Source organism: Cotesia glomerata, linkage group LG9, assembly GCF_020080835.1.
Source record: "Cotesia glomerata isolate CgM1 linkage group LG9, MPM_Cglom_v2.3, whole genome shotgun sequence".
Lineage (NCBI taxonomy): Eukaryota > Metazoa > Arthropoda > Insecta > Hymenoptera > Braconidae > Cotesia > Cotesia glomerata.
In genome coordinates, this window is record NC_058166.1 from 11,852,499 (window position 1) to 11,872,152 (window position 19,654).

Below are 19,654 nucleotides of genomic sequence, written 5' to 3' on the forward strand. Positions count from 1 at the left end.
ATACGTATGCACAAAGGTAGGTATTTTGGTAAGCTTGAAGTGACGTCACGAGGCTGAGAATGTATTTATAATCTCAAACGAGTGTCAACACTTCGAGTTTATTACCAAAATGCCAACTTTTGCGGATTTGTATCGAACAAAATTTTTTGTAATAGCAACGGCGAAACTCGGATTTGAGAGGATGCAAATAAAATTTTATTCATTTATGAACTGTCACACATAAATAAATGACAAACTAAAATATTAGTAAAATTGTTTACAAGAATCGACTTGTCGCCAAGATTTTTTTTTTTTCGATTTATACTCTCCCTGGCGGACGATTGTAGGAAATAAACGAAAATAAATATACTATAGTACTTTTTAGCATCCATGCGGAAATGTAGAGACAGATAAAGAGAGAGATGTCACTTATCCTTACGTGTGCGTGAAAAGTAGACTCAACTATAGATGGCCAGATATCCATCATTTTACTCCTCCTAAGTATAGCTCGAAAATCCAAGTTTCGCGGTTGGTGTTAGTAAAAATAATAATCGTCATTTCTTTCATTTGCTATCCATTTGTTGCTTTCCTATACTAAATCGGCTTGGGACTTAAAATAATTTCTCCAGTCTTAATTTCTTTTACAATTAATTTCTTTTGCTCGCTAAATTCTGCTCGGCTTCAAAATAATTCCTCACACTCTTAAATTTCTAATTTAATCAAACCTTCGGTAACAATAATATAATATTATTAACTAAATAAATACAATAACTAAATAATAATCACCGCAATAATCATAATAATTGTTTCTATTAAATTCCATTTCATATCGCATCCAAATACATAAACAATAACAATAACAATAACAATAACATGACTGTTTAATTTGTCATTCATTTTTTTCCAACTACCTGCGATTTTTTCATATCAGTTTCTATTAATTTTTAAGTAATTAATAAAAATAAACCAAAATACTCATATACAAAAAGTAAAATCTTGGTCATAGTCGCAATAGTAAATATATATTGTTTCCAAGAGCAATAAAAATTTCCTCAAAATTTGACGAATTTTTTTTAGCGTAAGATAATAAGTATGAAACAACCTTCGAAGGAAAAAAACAGAACAAATTTACCAAAGTAAAATAAAACATCTTTGTTCGTTACTTTAAGCTTTATCGATTTAAACCCAATCGTTTTTTTTTTTAACTTCCTGCTAAGAAAATCGAAGATTTTCAAAAATCGGGAAGTTATAGTTTTCACCTCGTTTCGCAAAAATCGAGTTTTCATCAGATCTCGACGTTTGAAGGTCATAAGAAGCTTCCCTGACTACTCCCGCGAGGTTGTCACTCTGTGTGTGTGTGTGTGTGTGTGTGTGTGTGTGTGTGTGTGTGTGTGTGTGTGTGTGTGTGTGTGTGTGTGTGTGTTTTTAGGGGGGGGGAATCCTTTTTACGGATTCTAGGCATAGCTGTTTGGCCTGGATATGTGGCGACTCGACGCAGCGTCATACTAACTCGACACTAACGCCCCTACCCACTAAACCCTAAACCCCTTTTCCTTCTTTCCTCTAATCCCTCATGGAAACCGCCGTCAGGCATTACTTCGTGAAGGGAGGATCTAGCTACTGCTCTTCCTTCTGGTGGCTAAGGTGTTAACTATCTTCCTTCTATCTTCTGCTATTTGCTCTTTTTCTTTCGGTGGAACGCAAGTCTTTAAGGACTTCTGTTGCAAACGTGTTGGTAGCGTTCCAAGCAGCTTCTGATGACAACATTGCTTCTACTAGTAAATCTGGTTGCATTCTCTGGTTCAGGATCCTCTCCAGTTCTTCACGCTGTGGATCGAAACGAGGACATACAAAGAAGACGTGCTCCGCGTCTTCAGCAGCTCCTGGGCAGGACGGGCACTCCGAAGAGTCATCGTGCTTAAAGCGGTGTAGATACTCTCGAAAACACCCATGTCCCGACAACATCTGCGTAAGATAGTAATTGACCTCACCGTGATTCCGGTTAAGCCAAATGTCGACCCGAGGTATGAGACGGTGCGTCCACCTACCCTTCTCTGCAGCATCCCATTGTAGTTGCCATCGGCCTATGCTCTTTTGCCGTTCTTCAATTCTAAGTTCTTCCGGGCTCAGTGCAGTTGATCTTTTTCGTTGGTAAAGGGCCCGTCTTTCCTCTGCTAGAACTCTAAGAGGTAGGGTTCCAGCAATGACGCACACTGCTTCTTCTGATAGAGTGCGGAAGGCACTAGCTACTCGTAGGGCACTCTGTCGGTATATTGGTCCAGCTTTTCTCCATGATTCTTGGGTTTCCAGTGCATCAGCCCAAATGGATATTCCGTAAGTGAGCACTGATGTGACTACTGATGACAATAGTAGCCTCCTGCTCTGCATTGGGCCTCCGATGTTAGGCATCAGCCGTGCGAGACTAGCCCTCACTACTGACGCTTTGGCACTGACATGTTCCACCTGCTGTTTGAAGTTGAGTCGTGCATCCAGCATCACTCCCAGATAACGGATAAATAGTTGTGATGTGATTTCTCGGTCACCGACATTAATCTTAATTGTTTCAACTTCTTTTCGGCTGGTAATAAGCACTGCTTCGGTCTTCTGCTTGTCCAGTTGTAGGTTCACTGTATCCATCCACTGGTTGATCTTCTCAAAAGTGATGTCAAACAGATGTTGAATCTCGTCGAGGTGTTTGGCGACGATCACTGCGGCAACATCATCCGCATACGCTACCAGTTTGACACATCTTGGAAGCTTCAGTCTCAGGAGCCCGTCATACATGATATTCCACAGAAGTGGACCAAGAACAGAGCCCTGTGGCACACCACCGGTTATATCATACTCTTTTGGACCATTCTTTGTATCGTATTTCAGCACTCTATCTGTAAAATAGCTAATCACTAGTCTGCGAAGATATGTTGGCACGTTCTTCTCGTCGAGAGCTTGCATGATGCAGTCCCAATTAGCGGAATTGAAAGCATTTTTGATGTCCAAGGCAGCCACCAGGCATGTGTGTGTGTGTGTGTGTGTGTGTTTTTTTTTTTTTTTTTTTTTTTTTATCTTAGGGGGGGGGAATCCTTCTTACGGATTCCAGGCATAGTTGTTTGGCCTGGATATGTGGCGACTCGACGCAGTGTCATACTAAAACTCGACCCTAACGCCCCTACCCACTAAACCCTAAACCCCTTTTCTTCTTTCCTCTAATCCCTCATGGAAACCGCCGTCAGGCATTACTTCGTGAGGGGAGGATCCAGCTACCGCTATTCCTTCTGGTGGCTAAGGTGTTATTTTTCCTTCCTTCTAGTTTCTGTCATTTGCTCTTTTTATTTCAATGGAACGCAGCTCTGTAAGCACTTCTGTGGCAAAAGTGCTTGTAGCGTTCCAAGCAGTTTGATTCGACAACATTGCATCTACTATTGTCTCTGGTTGGATTCTCCAGTTCAGGATCCTCTCTAACTCCTCACGCTGAGGATCGAAACGTGGACACACAAAGAAAACGTGCCTTGCGTCCTCAATAACCCCTGGACAAGACGGGCACTCCGGAGAATCGTCGTGCTTAAAGCGGTGCAGATACTCTCGAAAGCACCCATGTCCTGACAACATCTGCGTTAGGTAATAGTTGACTTCACCATGGTTTCGGCTCAGCCAAACGTCGATCTTTGGTATGAGGCGGTGTGTCCATCTTCCTTTTGCTGCGGCGTCCCACTCAAGTTGCCATCGCGAGATGCTGTGCTGCCGTTCTTCTGTTCTTAGTTCTTCAGCGCTCAGTGTAGTTGACCTCTTTCGATGGTAAAGGGCCCGTCTTTCTTTAGCTAAGACTCTAAGCGGCAGAGTTCCAGAAATGACGCACACTGCTTCCTCTGATATTGTTCGGAAGGCGCTGGCTACTCTTAGCGCGCTCAGTCGGTAAACCGGACATGCTTTCCTCCATGATTCTTGGGTCTCAAGTACGTCGGACCAAATGGATATACCATACGTGAGGACCGATGTAACTACTGATGATAGCAATAACCTCCTTGTCTGCTTCGGGCCACCGATGTTGGGCATCAATCGTACTAGGTTAGCCACTACTGCTGATGCTTTGGCGGTCACGTGTTCAACTTGTTGTTTGAAGTTAAGTCGGGAATCGAGCATCACTCCCAGATATCGAATGAATGGTTGGGATGTGATTTCTTGGTCTCCGACGTTTAAATTGATCGTTTCCACCACTTTTCTGCTAGTGATAAGTACAGCCTCGGTCTTCTGTTTAGCCAGTTGTAGGTTTACTGTGTCCATCCACTGGTTAATTCGCTCAAAGGTGATCGTGAACATATGATTTATCTCATCAATATGCTTGGCGACGATTACTACGGCTACGTCGTCCGCGTACGCTACCAGTTTGACATTTCTTGGTAGTTTCAGTCTCAGCAATCCGTTGTACATGATATTCCAGAGAAGTGGACCGAGAACAGAACCCTGCGGGACGCCTCCAGTAACATCATACTCCTTTGGACCATTCTTCGTGTCATATCTAAGGACTCTATTCGTGAAGTAGCTAGCGACTATCCTTCGTAGATATCCTGGTACGTTCATCTCTTGAAGAGCTTGCATGATGCGATCCCAGTTGGCGGAGTTGAAGGCATTTTTGATGTCTAGGGTTGCCACCAGACAATATTTCTTCGTTCCACCCTTCCATCTGGTACCGGCGATTGCGTCTTTGGCTATACCGACAACCAGGTTGATTGCGTCCAGGGTTGATCGTCCTTTTCGAAATCCGTACTGATTGTCTGCTAATAGTGGATCGACAACTGCTTCTATCCTTTGGTGGATTATACGTTCGAGTATCTTACCGGCTGTATCCAACATGCAAAGTGGACGATAAGATGACGGTTCTTCCGGTGGCTTTTTTCCTTTAGGAAGTAGTACCAGCCGTTGTTGTTTCCACTTCCGAGGAAAAATCCCTTCCTTCAAGCAGATGTTGTAGACATCGAGGAATAACGCTGGCGCTGCTTTAATAGATGTTTTCAAGGCAATATTAGGGATTCCGTCCAATCCCGGCGCTTTATTATTCCCGACGCGGTTACAAGCTTCCATCAGTTCTTCTTTCGTCACAGGTGGGATATCATTCAGTTCGTCTTGTGTCAACAGGTAGTTGAAAACGCGCTGTCGTGGAAACAGTGCAGTCACGATCTTCTGTAGGAGTTGAGGACACGTAGGAGACGGCATTGGCTGGTATTTCAAGTTTGCCATGACTACCTTGTAAGGTCTGCCCCACAAGTCTTTGTCCACCTCGTTGATTAGCTCTTTCCAGCAGTTCTTCTTGCTATCCTTGATGGCTTTGTTTAAGTCTCGACGAGCTTTCTTGTATTCTGCGACTAGTTCCGCTGAGTCATGCCGCCGATAACCACGCTGAGATATTCTTCTTTTCTTGAAACACTCTTTCCGTAGGAAGCTGATGTGGTCGTTCCACCAGTGCACCGAAGGTCTTTGGTTCATGCCCCGTTTACGGGGCATGCAGGTGTCGCAAGCCTGGGACACTCTCTTTATCAACTCCTTGGTCATTTCTTCTGCAGATCCAGTAGTAAGCGGTTCACTATTTAGGGCAGCTGCTAGTGCACTTGGGTCAAAGGATTTCAGCTTCCAGCCAACGATGTCAAGTTTCTTAGCCGGTCTTCTAGGATTCGGGTCCTTTGATACTTCCCAGAGAATCGCGTTGTGATCGCTGGCCGTGTAGGTCTCCATCACTTTCCAGTCGTAGTTTCCTCTGATGAGGCTGCTGCTGACAAAAGTAAGATCCACAATAGAACTTGCGTCGCCTTTAGTGTACGTCGGCGCATCGCCACTGTTCAACAACACTACGTCTAACGTAGAAAAAGCTTCTAGTAGTTCTTTACCCCGAGCGTTGGTGTGTTTGCTGCCCCAATCCACTGCCCAGGCGTTGAAGTCCCCAGCTATTGCCACTGGGTAGTACTGCTTCGCGTCCTCCGTCAGTCGATCCAGAAAATCCATGAATTCAACAATAGTGAGGCTAGGTGGTGCGTAGCAGCTGTAAAAACGGATGCCATCTACCATTTGTGATTGCCGGCACAGTGGGCGGAGTCCTTTGCACTTGGATTTTCAGTGCATAGTGCACATTTGGCTGGGTTTTTACAGTCCGCGATTTTGTGCCCTTCTTGTCCGCACCTGATGCAAAGCTTGGATCGGTATACGCTACTTTTGCACTGAGATCCATGATGCCCGAAGTGCCAGCACTTGAAACATTGGGTTGGTCTTCTCGTGGCTCTAATTCGGCAGTTGACCCAGCCGATCCGGATTTTACCGCTTCCTTCCAATATCTTCCGCGCTGCAGCTGCTGGTAGAGTCACTACGGCAGTCTGAGTACCTCTGTAGGCCTTACGGATCTTAATTGCCTCTAGCGATACCTCGCAAGATTCTCCGGTTGCCATATGCAAGGCGGCTTGAATGTCCTCCCTGGTTGTAGTATCATCAAGGTCCCGGATTTCGACGTCTTCCTGTGGACCTTTGCAGATCACTTTGGCCTCTTCTTGTAGGATGCCCTCGATGGTTTTCTGTAGGGCTTGGCCTTTATCGGAGCTCTTCCTAGAGAGCGTAATCAGCATGTTTCCGGCCCTAGTTTTGTGGATCTTATCCACCGTAGTACGGACCTGCTCTTCAGGGACATCCTTCTTTATTTTACGCAAAATCTCAGCGTACTTCGCCGGCTCAACTGGGCGGATGATCAGTGCGTCTGGCCTGATCCACTTGCGCGGTTTCTTCCGTTTAGGTTCAGGATGGGGCTCCTTGGGCAGTTGATTTGGGAGCTGCTCTGACCTTTGCCTTCGTTGCTCTCTCTTGGACTGGACTTTCTGCCAAGCAGACGCTTTTGTCCGTTCGTCACTTTGCATTATTGCTCTTTGCGGAGGGCTTTTTCTCAGGTCCTTCCTCTTGGTGGCTTGGCTGCACGATGGGTCTGGAGAGGTCCGATCTTTCCTCTTTCCAGTCTTCGTGGCAGTTTCTCGTTCGTCTTCAATGACCGACTCACCGTCACCTTCGGCTCCGGTATCCATTGTCTCGTCAGTTACAACAACAACTTGTTTGGTTTGCCCCAGTGTAGCACGAGGACTGCGACGCGATGCTAATTGCCATTCTTCATCCAGTTTTTTGTACCTTCGAAGGGCGTCAGTTACACTAGTCGCCTTGGTCTTGATCTCCTTGTGGATATTGACTTTTGACTGGACGAGATTATTTAACTCATTTGTCAACTCTTCCAGGCGTTCCAGCGCTTGCGTTCTCTTCATTTCAGCGCTTGCTTCAATCGCTGCTTGTTGGGCATGCGGCCCGTTTTCACTAATGTTAGTTTCCATTAAATTACTCATTCTTTTGTGATTTACCAGCGCATCGTACGGAGCGGAGCGGGTTGTCATAACTAGGAACGGGTGTACCCTCGGAGATAGTACTCCTACCCCAGTTCCCTGAGGCCTAGCCGACACTTAGCCAGTCCCGGAATACACGGACGGACTAGACTCGCTCGGAGCGGTGAAGATTCCGATCTCTAACACTCACTGCGTACTTCCTGATCAAGGCCCGAAGTGGCTGGCTCCTGATCCACTGCTGCAACTTTCACCTCGGCAGAGCAAGCTCACATCAGCCGTGGCCTGCATCGTCGGAAACTACGATACAGGTTCCGGACACTCCCAGTGAGTTACAGCAGGAACCAATCGTCTTGCTAGGTCAGTTAGTGTGACCAACCCATTAAAGGGGAGTTTTGTCCACGGGAGCTTATTTTGTTTGGTTATTTTGCTTGGCTCCTACCCGCTGTACCTCATCAACTAAGAGATTAAGTGTCATCCAAGGACAGCGAGCGTTCTCCCATCCGCTCGGGGAGACGCGCCCGGTAGCAGTATCTCTTCTGCCCCGAGTGTGTGTGTGTGTGTGTGTGTGTGTGTGTGTGTGTGTGTGTGTGTGTGTGTGTGTGTGTGTGTGTGTGTGTGTGTGTGTGTGTGTGTGTGAAAGTATGTGAACCACTTATAGCTTTTGAACGGCTCATCCGATTTTATCGCGGTTGGTGCCATTTGAAAGGGCTTGGCCAAACTTAGATTTTGAGTAGGGGAGCCTGGGGCACGACGGCCCCCTTAAGCCGATTTGTCCTTTTTGTGGCTTTTAACCATCAAATTTTTTTATTTTCCGTCTGTTTTGAATGAATCAGTCAAAATTTTGGAAAAAATCGAAAAAAAAAAAATTTTTTTTTTCTGAGGTACGACGGCCCCCTCTCCAAAAAATCATATAAAAAAAATTTTTTTCACTAAACAATTACCATCAAAATCTAGAGATTCTCCTCCCAGAAAACGTCGTCGAGGAAAAACCACGATTATTACGAGTCTTAAGTATCGCCGAGAACTCAAAGAAAAAAATCAAAATGAAGCAAAAAAAAAGACCTCGGATAAACAGAAAAAAAAAAATAAAATCGAAATCAAAAAACTTGAAAAAAAAAAACATTTAAAATGTAAAAATGATGATTGCTATTGTCTTTATTGCAATGGACTTTACTCAGAATCCACAGAGTCATGGATTCAGTGTAAAAATTTTAATAAATATGGTCTCATGATTCTTGCGCTGGTATTGGTGAATCTTACTCTGACGAATATGTCTGTGATCATTGCGAATGATCACATATTCATTAAATTATCTCGATGTGATTTCCTAATTAAACATGTTTTGTCGAAAACTACCCAATTAGGATACTTCTCGTAATTACTTGTAAGTAAATAAGGTGTACAAGTAAGAATATGTATGCGTGTATGTGCGTATGTGTGTAAAATTGCGGCGTGGTGCGCAATAGAGGTGAGCTCAACCGCCTTGATAGAAAATAACTAATGTAAGAATTAGGAAATGATTTTTGCTAGCGTAGGAGCTAGTTAAGATCGATTGTTAGTGCAATACTAGCCAATTGATAAATATATTACTAGTGTGGGAACTAGTTAATTGATTTATTTTGCTAGTGTGGGAACTAGCTGAATAAGTCGATATTAAATCGATCTTATTAGTAATTTTGATCGCAATGATCGTAATAAGTGAATTTATCAATAAATGCAAATGTTAATTAATGTGATATTGTACAAGTAAAACATTGACTAAAGCCGCGTGGCTGATGCAATTCTTGTTAACAATGGCGCGTATAACGGCCGCGTGGCGTCACACCAGTTGAATCTACTGTAATCTATTATTTAAAATAACCCACTGACTAATGACTCGACTTTAATTGATCCTATTTGTTAATTTATCAATGAAGTTAATTAATTTTTCCACTTATTTAATATTTAATGCGTTTAAAGAAGATGGAAGATCTGATAGTAGTTTTTAGAGAATCTTTGACAAAGGGTAATCGTACTAGTACAAATGTCCAAGCACAACTGACTACGACCGACCACGCTGGCCGGCTTCTCTCCCGCTTACCCGAGGCGCGCATGAGCAGCAGCCATGAGCAATCCGATTACTCCCAATTTAGAGCGAAAAGACTCGAAATAGAGCGACAAAGCCCGAAGGCACAACTCTTATATAAATTCGTATATATATCAGTTTAGCAGCTAAACAAAATATTTATAGTAAACTAGCGAACCCAGCCCGCTTCGTCGGGCTAAAGCTTAGTGTATTGAACAAAGTACATATATTTCAATACATTGTAAATAATAAATTCTATTGTCGCAATATGTCAACCATCATTCATCTTCGAATTCATTTTCCTTCAAGCTTTGTCTCTTGCGGGTGAAAATTGCTAACCAAACTCATAAACATATCAGTTAGTGTAACATCCACTTTGTGATCTATATAAAAAAATATCGGGCTCATCTCAAAATCGACGATCAAAGTACGACGCAAGGCTTGAGCGTTGTAAATGTGGATAACCTCAAAATCGTATCAATTAAGAAAAAAAAGAGATAATAATTTTTAAATTGTTGTTATTGATTGCAAATTTGTATTTTCTATAGTTATAATTATAACTTTGTATGCAATATATCGAATTCACTTATATTCTTCCTGATGTTCATAAAATTTTAGAATGAACAGCTCACGATACTCCTTTAACATCATCAAGTAGTTCACATTATTTTTCTCGACGGTAAACATAAAATAATTTGTGTTTCCGGATGTTCTTAAGCCAATTATATTTGAAATTACTCCAGCAAATCTTGTTCAGGTATAAAAAAAATTTGGAAAACGGTTGACCCTAAAGGCCATCCCTGGAACTTCCCGCTAATTCTATAAATAAGGTCTTAAAATTGCACTTATGGCGTTTTTGAGCTCTTCGAGCTTAAAAATATAATTTATTTTATTTCGAGCTCTCCAAGCTCATAGAGTTAGCTGTTCTAAGCTTTTGAAGTCTTCGAGCTCAAAAGTCTGATAAGAGTTTAATAAAACAGTATTTTTTGAATTTTTAAACTGCAATAATTTTTGAATGAATGAATCGATTTTCACGCGGTTGGCAGAGTTCCACGCAGTTTTTCAAAATCTATGATATACTTGTAAACACAAACTGATCAAACCGAAAATCTTAGAGAAATTTGAAAAATTCACTTATTCCGAATTTTTTCGACAACGATAATTCACGAACCAATCAACCGATTTTCACGTTCTTGGTGGCAATTGACGTGATTTTTTAGGCTCTAATAATTATTTTATTTCATCAAAAACGATCCAAAAAGAAATGTCGAAGTTATTTGAAAAAAACACTTTTTTCGAAATTTTTCGTTTTCGATAACTCTCGAACGAATCAACCGATTTTGACGGGACTGGTGGCAATCGACGTGATTTTTTAAACTTAAGAGCTAATTAGTTTTTGGAATTGATCGGTAAAGCAGTTTAGGTTATTCCAAAAAAACGATTTTTTGAAAATTTTATTTTTGAGATTTCTCAAAATCTAGCGAACCGAATCGATTCAAATTTTCACGAAATTTAATGGCAATGATACTCTTTCGATCGCCACCTATTTCGATCCGATCAGTCAAGCCGTTCAAAAGTTATAAGAGGTTTACACACACACACACACACACACATCACACACACACACACACACATACATGCCTATCTTTTCAAGATAGATTTGCACAGCACACCATTTACAAATATAAATATAAATAATGCTGTCAAACAGGGAAGAATAGGAGTTACGGTAATTATTACGTGAAGCGTTCCACATTCACGTAACAGGGTATTGGGAGGAAAGGATTGAGAAAGGAATGTGGAGAGGATCATCTTAATGTGAGTTTATAGAGTATGCGAGAAAAAATTATTAGATAGCTCGGACTGGGATTCGAACCCAGAACCTTCCGAAGACATGTCGGCTACTCTACCATTTGAGCTATCCGGTCTATACTAAATTTCCTTTTGCTTATTCTATATACATTAAGCCACACCGTCCATCTTACGGTAAGAATTTTCACAAATATAAATAATGCTGTGAAGCGGGAAAGTATAGGAGTTACGGTAATTATTACGTGCAAATACTGCCCAGACAAAATTGACAACGCCGAGCACACGTTTTTCGAGTGTGATCGGTGGAAGGACGACAGAATCAGCACCGAAGAAACAATAGGCACAACGCTCTCCCCTGAGAGCTTGGTAACCTGCATGATCACAAAAGAAGAAAACTGGTCAGCTGTCGCAGCCTACGCGCAGCGCCTTTTAAACGAAAAAATCGCAGAAAGGGATTAGAAACCAGTAGTGACATGAAGTAGGTTTCGTGAGACACAACATGGACTGGATCGAAGTAATGCTAACGCGGTCTCGATCCAGTCTTCCCTGTAACATCTATGGGGAAAGGAGAGAGGAGGATGTTTAGTCGGTATTGTTGCAAAATAATATTGACTTCTGAGTCCTATATACCCAGGCACCAACACCTAGTCCTGGCACCAGCACCAAGTTCTGGCATACGTAAATGTATTTTACCTCCTCTATAAAAAAAAAAAAAAAAATAAAAAAAAAAAAACATACATACATACAGCCGCACAGACACCATCGCGGGAATAGTCAGGGAAGCTTCTTGTGACCTTAAAACGCCGAAATCGGATAAAAACTCGATTTTCGCAAAACGGGGTAAAACCAATAACTTCCCGAATTTCAAAAAATTTTCAATTTTTTTTAGCGGGAAGTTAAAAATTATGTTTAGTTTTGACAGATAAATATTGATGTTAAATAACAAATGATATAAGGTACCCGCGGGTAATAAGCCTAAGTGATAGAAATGATATTTAAAATCACCGCTTCCGCTAAAGACTTCTCTAGTAGAAGCGTCTAGCATAGAAATTTCGCTACAATTTTATAGAGTCCCGATACAACGTTTCCTGTCATCTATATTTCATCATCCGTCATATACTAAAGTAGCGCAGGAGAATTCCTAAAAAACGGTTTGGGTAAATGGTAAACATTTTTTATAATTTTATATTTAATAATTTAAAATCATTGTTCTAATTTTTATCAACATCTTAGAAAGTATTGTTACTAAATTTAAGTGATGATTGATCTCTAATATCAATTTTATTAAGTATAGTATAACTATTTCTAGTATGTTTAACCCGCAGGCTTTATTACCCTACCGTAGTAAAATAAAGCCTATTCGCAAGGTTTTTGAAAACATTTAATTTTGTTTGTTTATGGTGAAAATTACCATTATTCCATTATATTTTATGGCTAATGTATTAATATAAAAATCGATGATACATTTCAATAATTAAATGCAATATTTTCGATTTTTTTCAAAATCTCCCTTAGCTAGGCCTTATTACCCGCCGGTACCTTATTTGAAGTTAACTGATTTGCTTTTTAAATAAATTATATTTTTTTGTTTACAAATAAAGATTAGTTACTTCTCTCATTTTCTTATTTAATATAAGTTGTAAAATAACTCACTGAATTTAATGAGAAAACATTTTATTGCCTTCATTGCCGCAAATAAAATTTTAAATCAGTTGATCGCTATAGAACTTAATGCATTGAAGCGCTATCTGATGGTAATATTTAATGACATGGACATCATATTTACTTTCTCCGTGGAAAAATACATGGTCATACCAATTTTTATGACAATCGGTTGAACGGTGTGGTAGTCGATACTTTACAGCGCCGCCTGGTGGTGAGTTACATCAATGGGCATATCATATAAACCTTTTCCGTGAAAAAATACATAAACATACCAATTTTCATAATGATCGGTCAAATAGATTCTGATTTTATCGATGTCATATATACAAACATCCTCTTTTATATATATATAGATAATCCGAACAAAAACAGTTTCTCTGAAAAAAAATCACGCCAAGTCCACGTTCATAAGACTATTAAGAAAAAAAAATTCTCTTTGCAAAAAAATATAAAATAAAAAATTAAAAAATTCAAGTAACCGATATGGTTGTATATGATTTTCGGAAATTAAAAAAAATTTTGTTGTAAATCTAAAAATTAAAAGAAACAATTTTGGAACGTATTTAGTGTGCGTGGTTACGAAAAATTTCACTTTTTATGAAATTCCTAAAATCTATCTACTAGGACTTTTAAAAAAAATTGAAGTACACAATGACGCACACCAAGTACGTTTTAAAATTGTTTCTTTTAATTTTTAAATTTACAACAAAATTTTTTTTAATTTCCGAAAATCATATACAACCATATCGGTTAATTGGATTTTTTAATTTTTTATTTTATATTTTTTTGTAAAGCAATAAAATTTTTTTTTCTTAATAGTCTTATGAACGTGGACTTGGCGTGATTTTTTTTACAGAGAAACTGTTTTTGTTCGGATTTCAGTATTTTTTGTAATTATAATAAAAATTGACAATTTTAATTTAATACATTTCCGGTGGCAAACTATCCCCTTTAAGCTATAGTTCATGTAAAAGTTATTCTTGCGCCGCCTGGCGTGTGTAATTGCAAGCTGTCAAATATCTTTTTTTCACTGTAGTTTCCCATCTATTATAAGATTAGCATGCATCCTTATATTATTTAGTCTCTGGCCGTCCGCTTTTTACATAAGAAAAAAGTTAAAATCTAAAAATCTGGGTCGCTATAGTTTGTGCTGATTATTTTTAATAATTTTAAATAGAAATTATAAAGATAATTGATAATAATCAAGTAATACGCGTAATAAAAAGCATGAACTACTATTATAAAATATCATATAAAAAAAAATCAAAATAAATTTGAAAAAAAATTTGTAACCTAAAAAAACCGTTCTGCTTACGGTATATACACACTCGGTAGTCTGGTTTGAGTACGGAACTTGGCGCCAGACTATCGAGTCTGTTGATAATTAATAATATAATTAATTTTTTTTATTGCTCTTAGAGGTTTCAAACCTACCTACGTACGTACAAGAAAAAATACAGAGATGTTATTTAGCGATAAATTGGTTACATTAGTTTACATTGATTAAAATCACGAGTTTTCAGATTGAGCTTTTAAGATACGTAATATCTTGAACGACCTTTTTTTCTATATTTTTATCAAATCAAAATTAAAGATATGAATTGCCTAGAGTAAGGCATCCTGGGAGGAATTCAAATAAAACTTTGAGATTGGGTTTCTGCCTGGTGCAGAGGATACCGTGGTCAATAACCAATAATATAATAATTACTGTTTTAATTTAAAAAAACTGTGTTTTCAAGTTTTTATAAGCTGTATACTTCAACTTTTTGTTAAATTTTTCACTTCCATTAAATTCTTTCTGATTCATTTTATCCAAGACAAATACAATTGACCTAAAAAGGCCTAAAATAAAGAATTCTTTAAATTTATCACAATTCAAAAAAAAAAATAATTTTTTCATGACATTTTTTTTTTCGATTGGCCCGTTATGCCCCACATATCACATATTGGCCCAAAATATCATAAAAACATCATAGAGGTCATGAAGGGAAATGGAAAAAAAAAACTTTTACCTAATTTATGAGAGGAGCCGTTATGTTCCAGGGGTCGTCGTGTACTACTCTCCTCTGAATGATTCAATTTTTTAGTTCAATTAAATTTTTTCTAATTCATTTTATCACAAATTTATCACAATTCGGAAAGAAAAACTTTTTTTTCGTGACAATTTTTTTTCGAGTGGTCCATTATGCCCCACATATCACATATTGGCCCAAAATATCATAATATTATAGAGGTCATAACTTGACGGAAATTCACAAAAAAAAATTTTTACTTAATTTTTGAGGGGGGCCGTCGTGCCCCAGGGAGGCCTTCGTGCCTCAGGGGGGCCTTCGTGCCCCAGGTTCCCCTATAATTTGGACCGATTCGGATCAGTAGATTTTGAGAAATCTTAAAAAAACTAAGAAAAAATTTTTTTTTAAATATGGTTTTTTTTTAATAACTTTTAAACGGCTCTACCGATCGATTCCAAAAACTAATCAGCTCTAGACAATAAAAAACCACGTCGATCGCCACCAAGCTGGTCGAAAGCGGTTAATTCGTTCGAGAGATATCGTGAACGAAAGAAAAGCGAAAAAAGTGTTTTTTCGAAATTACTCCAAAACTTTTGGTTCGATCAATGAAAACCTGACAATTCTTCATGAGGCTAATAAAACTGCGTCGAATGCTGCCAACCACGTGAAAATCAATTGATCCATTCAAAAGTTATTGCGGTTTGAAAATTCCAAAAGTAGTGTTCTACGAAACTTTTATCGGACTTTTGAGCTCGAAGAGCTCAAATGCTTATAAATACCATCTCTTTGAGCTCAGCGAGCTGAAAATATCACATAAATTATATTTAGAGCTCAAAAATCTCAAAAACGTCATAAGTACAATTTTAAGCGCCCAGGTATGGAATTAGTGGGAAGTTGTAGGGATGGCCTTTAGGGTGAACCGTTTCACTAATTTTTTTTCTAATTCTTATACTAAGTCAGAAATTCGTTGACAAAAGATTTGGTGATGATTATTAACGCTTTAAGCAATATTTGTCGTCAAGATTCACCATTCCGATGACACACATTTCGCCGCGAGCAATTTACAGAAATAGGTCGTAACGATTATCAGTGATAAAATATTCAATCAAATAGAACGTTTTGAACGTGGAACTTTCAAGAAAATTATCGGATCGTTTTTTGGAATTTTACTGAATTTAATTATTATCATTAATCACTTATCACAAATTTTTGATAGAGCATCATATTTTAATGCGATAATTTATTAAAAATAGAAGTATGGATCTATTCTACCGGATAAGTGCCCTCATAATTATTACGTCTATTATCTCTCTAATTACAACGATAAAATTTAATGATATAAAACTGCCGATTGTTTCCGAAGCCGGCACTACCATTAGTCCAAAAAGTAATTTATAAGCAGTTGTTTTCAGTAAATTCACTATAAAAATTTTAATAAGCCAAAATGAAAGCAATAAACGCGTTCATAATCATTTTAATAATTTTAATTCAACGCGATGTCAATTCAATAATTGTTAACTGGCATAATTGGGATTTTGACGACATCAATTCACTGGAACAGTTGATAGACGCGATTAATGGTGACATTAAAACTATATTTGAGGCTGAGGGAACCGGAAAAGAAAATATTGTCACGGAGAGAATTCGCGCATTGATGACATCGATGAGGAGCTATGAACGCAACTGGTTCCCGAAAACGCCATACACTGCGCAATACAGCAAGCGAAAGGATTTCATTAACTTTGTTGACAAGTTGGAACATTTTCAAGTCAAAGTTAACTCCGTAAAAGTGATCTATCTTCATGGTCACGTTAAGGATCTTGAACACCATTTTCATATGGTGAATCATTTCATTCAGGTTTTCGCTGATAAGAGAAATAATGACTATTTTACGAGACCTCGTGATGTTTGCTCACTTGCATCAGCTTATATTCCGCTGTTTGGGATTCTGCATTTGACTGAACACAAACATTCGAAAAAAATTCATGAAATTTATGATGGATTAATGAAAATTGTCAGTTCGGAGTTGAATGTGAGTATTTAATTTGACTATTTTTATAAATTAATCAAAAAAAAATGAAAAAGTGTAACTGAAGACAATAATTTCTACATTTTGAAAAATTTATAACTTATATAGTGGAAAAATAAAAACTTTTTTATAATTTCAGTTATACCGAAAAAAATTCACCGATTGTGATTCAGATTTTTCGTTTCGTTTGAGTCTTTATAATTACTATCGACGTATAATAGTGATGCACATAAAGAAGTACATCTTAGCAGCTTTTACATCGGCACTAAACAGTGTTTGTACTGGCGGTATGTACTTTTACAATCAATGATTTATAAGTTTATTGATAATTGAAGTTGTAATAAATATCAAGTTCATTTTATAAATGCAGTAATTGATAACGAAGAATTACAACACATGAAAAACCGATTCGTAAATCAAGCAGCTCATTACATGAGAACAACTGCTCATGCCTTAAAGCATACTCAACATTTTATCATCTACTGTGGTAATACAAAATTTATAGATATCAACAATGTTAGATAATGATAAATTTTCCTGTACATTAACTATGTTTTATGTTTAAGATCATCATATAGAGTATATTGAACTCGAGAAAATGATTCAAACAATTATTGTAAAAGAATCGGAATTGTCTGTTGATAATATATGCAATCATAATTGTGATGTAGGAAGTATGGATAGGAATAATATTAATTTCAACTTAGGATGTACAAATTACAGTGATTGTTTTAAATTAGAAAATATCAAATTTTGCGAACTGGTAAAAAATTATTATTATTATTATTATTATTATTATTATTATTATTATTATTATTATTATTATTATTATTATTTTAAATAATAATAATCAACTTCACAAAAGACCTTATTATGATGCACAGTGGTAATAAACCGTAATTTATTAATTACAATGTAGAGATCTAACTCACGACGCTATGAGTGGTTTGCGGATTCTAATGGCAACATATTCGGCGACAACAGAAATTGTTCTGGGAAAATAGTATCCCTAGAAAGTAGATTTCAATGGGGGACAGTAAATACCTGTGATACTTGTGTTTGCACTTGTCTAGCTGAACCGCAACACAACGAACATGTTACAGCAGCTCTAAGTTTTCGTGAACAAACTTCAGATATATCCAATAACATGTTGAGTATTATTCTTTTGCAGCACAATTTTTTTTTTTCACTTATGTTGATATGAATTTTGTAATCCATTTTTTTTTTTTTTTTTTTATTATTATCAATAATAGGGTAGTCGTCGGTATCAAATTCGTGAAAAAAGATTTTATGATACACGTGCAGATAGCCGAAGGCCTGATACTACCAAGACAATATCTGAATCTCAACGAAATATCTTGGTTACCATTGGAGGATATAACTTATGATGAAAATAAAAAAGTATATTATTTATTGAATGAAGACAACAAAAACTCAAAAACGCGATTGACTTTAGACAGCGACTACACGCATCCAAAAATCATGAACCTGGATAACTTAATGGTCCCGAGTGGCTACGTAATGACTGGTGTGAGATTTGGATTCGAGAAGGAGACCTACGTTCCAGGAGCGATAGATAACCGGGTTCAATTGCAAATTCGTGTTACGCCTTTTGATTTCGTTAATCAAGTAATGGGGTCCTTGGACAATTCACACTGGATTACGACGAATCATCCTAATAAGTATTCACAGTTTAATCTAAAATTTTCAATTGATCGATAATTGATGATCGAAAATTCGAATCCTCATAATTTCCAATTTTGATTTACTTTTTTTTTAGAAAAGAATTGATGCTAATTCTACCAGATAATCCAACAAAAGCACCTACAAATTTTCAAGACAATCCAATGGTACATTCGTTCATCAAATTCCGTGCTTCTGACGTAGAAAAAGACGCAGGACAGTCTACAGTACCGTTCTTTAGCGCCCAAAAAGTATCAACTTACACTTCTTTAGGTGGAATCGGACTTATTCATATTGGTCACTATGGTTACGGTGGGTTTTTTGTTTTCAAAATTTTGGAACTAGATATTTCGCAGTATATGAATGTTCATTTGGCCAGGGAGCACAAAGGAGCCGTAGTGAATAAGCGTAATGTTACTGATGATGTGAATCATGTTTTCGAGCAACAGACGGATTCAACTTTTGAAAATTCTAACGAAGTATAAATCACCATGACTTGGATCAAAAATAGTTGAGATTCAGTGCAAAATACATTCCAAAAGGACTGAAAAATTAATTTATGAATGTAAATTTTTCATGGAAAAATTTTTTTGGTTTGGCTTGATCTGGCCTGTAATCGAATGATCTAATCATAAATGTTCAAATTGAGCAATACGTGAGAGTAAAACATCAAATTATTATTATAATCTTCTGAAAATGGACAAGAAAATGAAAAGAAAAAGATTTATATTTTTGAATTTTACCCTTCAATATTATCTCTCTTGTAAAGAGATGATTTAACGATCATGCGCCCTTGGTCGGAGATTTTGAAAACTATCTTCGGTCAAAAAATGATGTAAAGACATATAAGATCTAGATACATATCATTTCATCTTAAAATAATTTGGATTAAAAATATAAATTGAAGTAAAAAAAATGTCTTAAAAATAAATGAATAATATTAAAAAGTACATAAACTATGAATAGTATTTTACACATCAAAGGCAATAAAGTAAGAAATGTCTCAGATCACATACAATTGTTGTCCGAGGCAAAGCTGAACATGTGATTTGAG

General features: G+C 37.7%; 2 protein-coding genes across 3 annotated transcripts in view; one reads left to right on the forward strand and one right to left on the reverse strand.

Moving 5' to 3' along the window:
- Positions 1–19,654, reverse strand: part of LOC123271846 (putative aminopeptidase W07G4.4) — a 155,721-nt gene that overhangs the window by 108,329 nt on the left and 27,738 nt on the right. The gene's annotated exons all lie outside the window — the stretch shown is intronic.
- On the forward strand, positions 16,140–19,189 carry LOC123271840. Its single transcript, XM_044738330.1, has 7 exons — positions 16,140–16,920; positions 17,057–17,204; positions 17,288–17,404; positions 17,484–17,680; positions 17,837–18,066; positions 18,171–18,599; positions 18,698–19,189. Exons 1-7 carry the CDS (start codon positions 16,333–16,335, stop codon positions 19,083–19,085), a joined length of 2,097 nt encoding a protein of 698 aa, XP_044594265.1. The 5' UTR covers positions 16,140–16,332; the 3' UTR covers positions 19,086–19,189.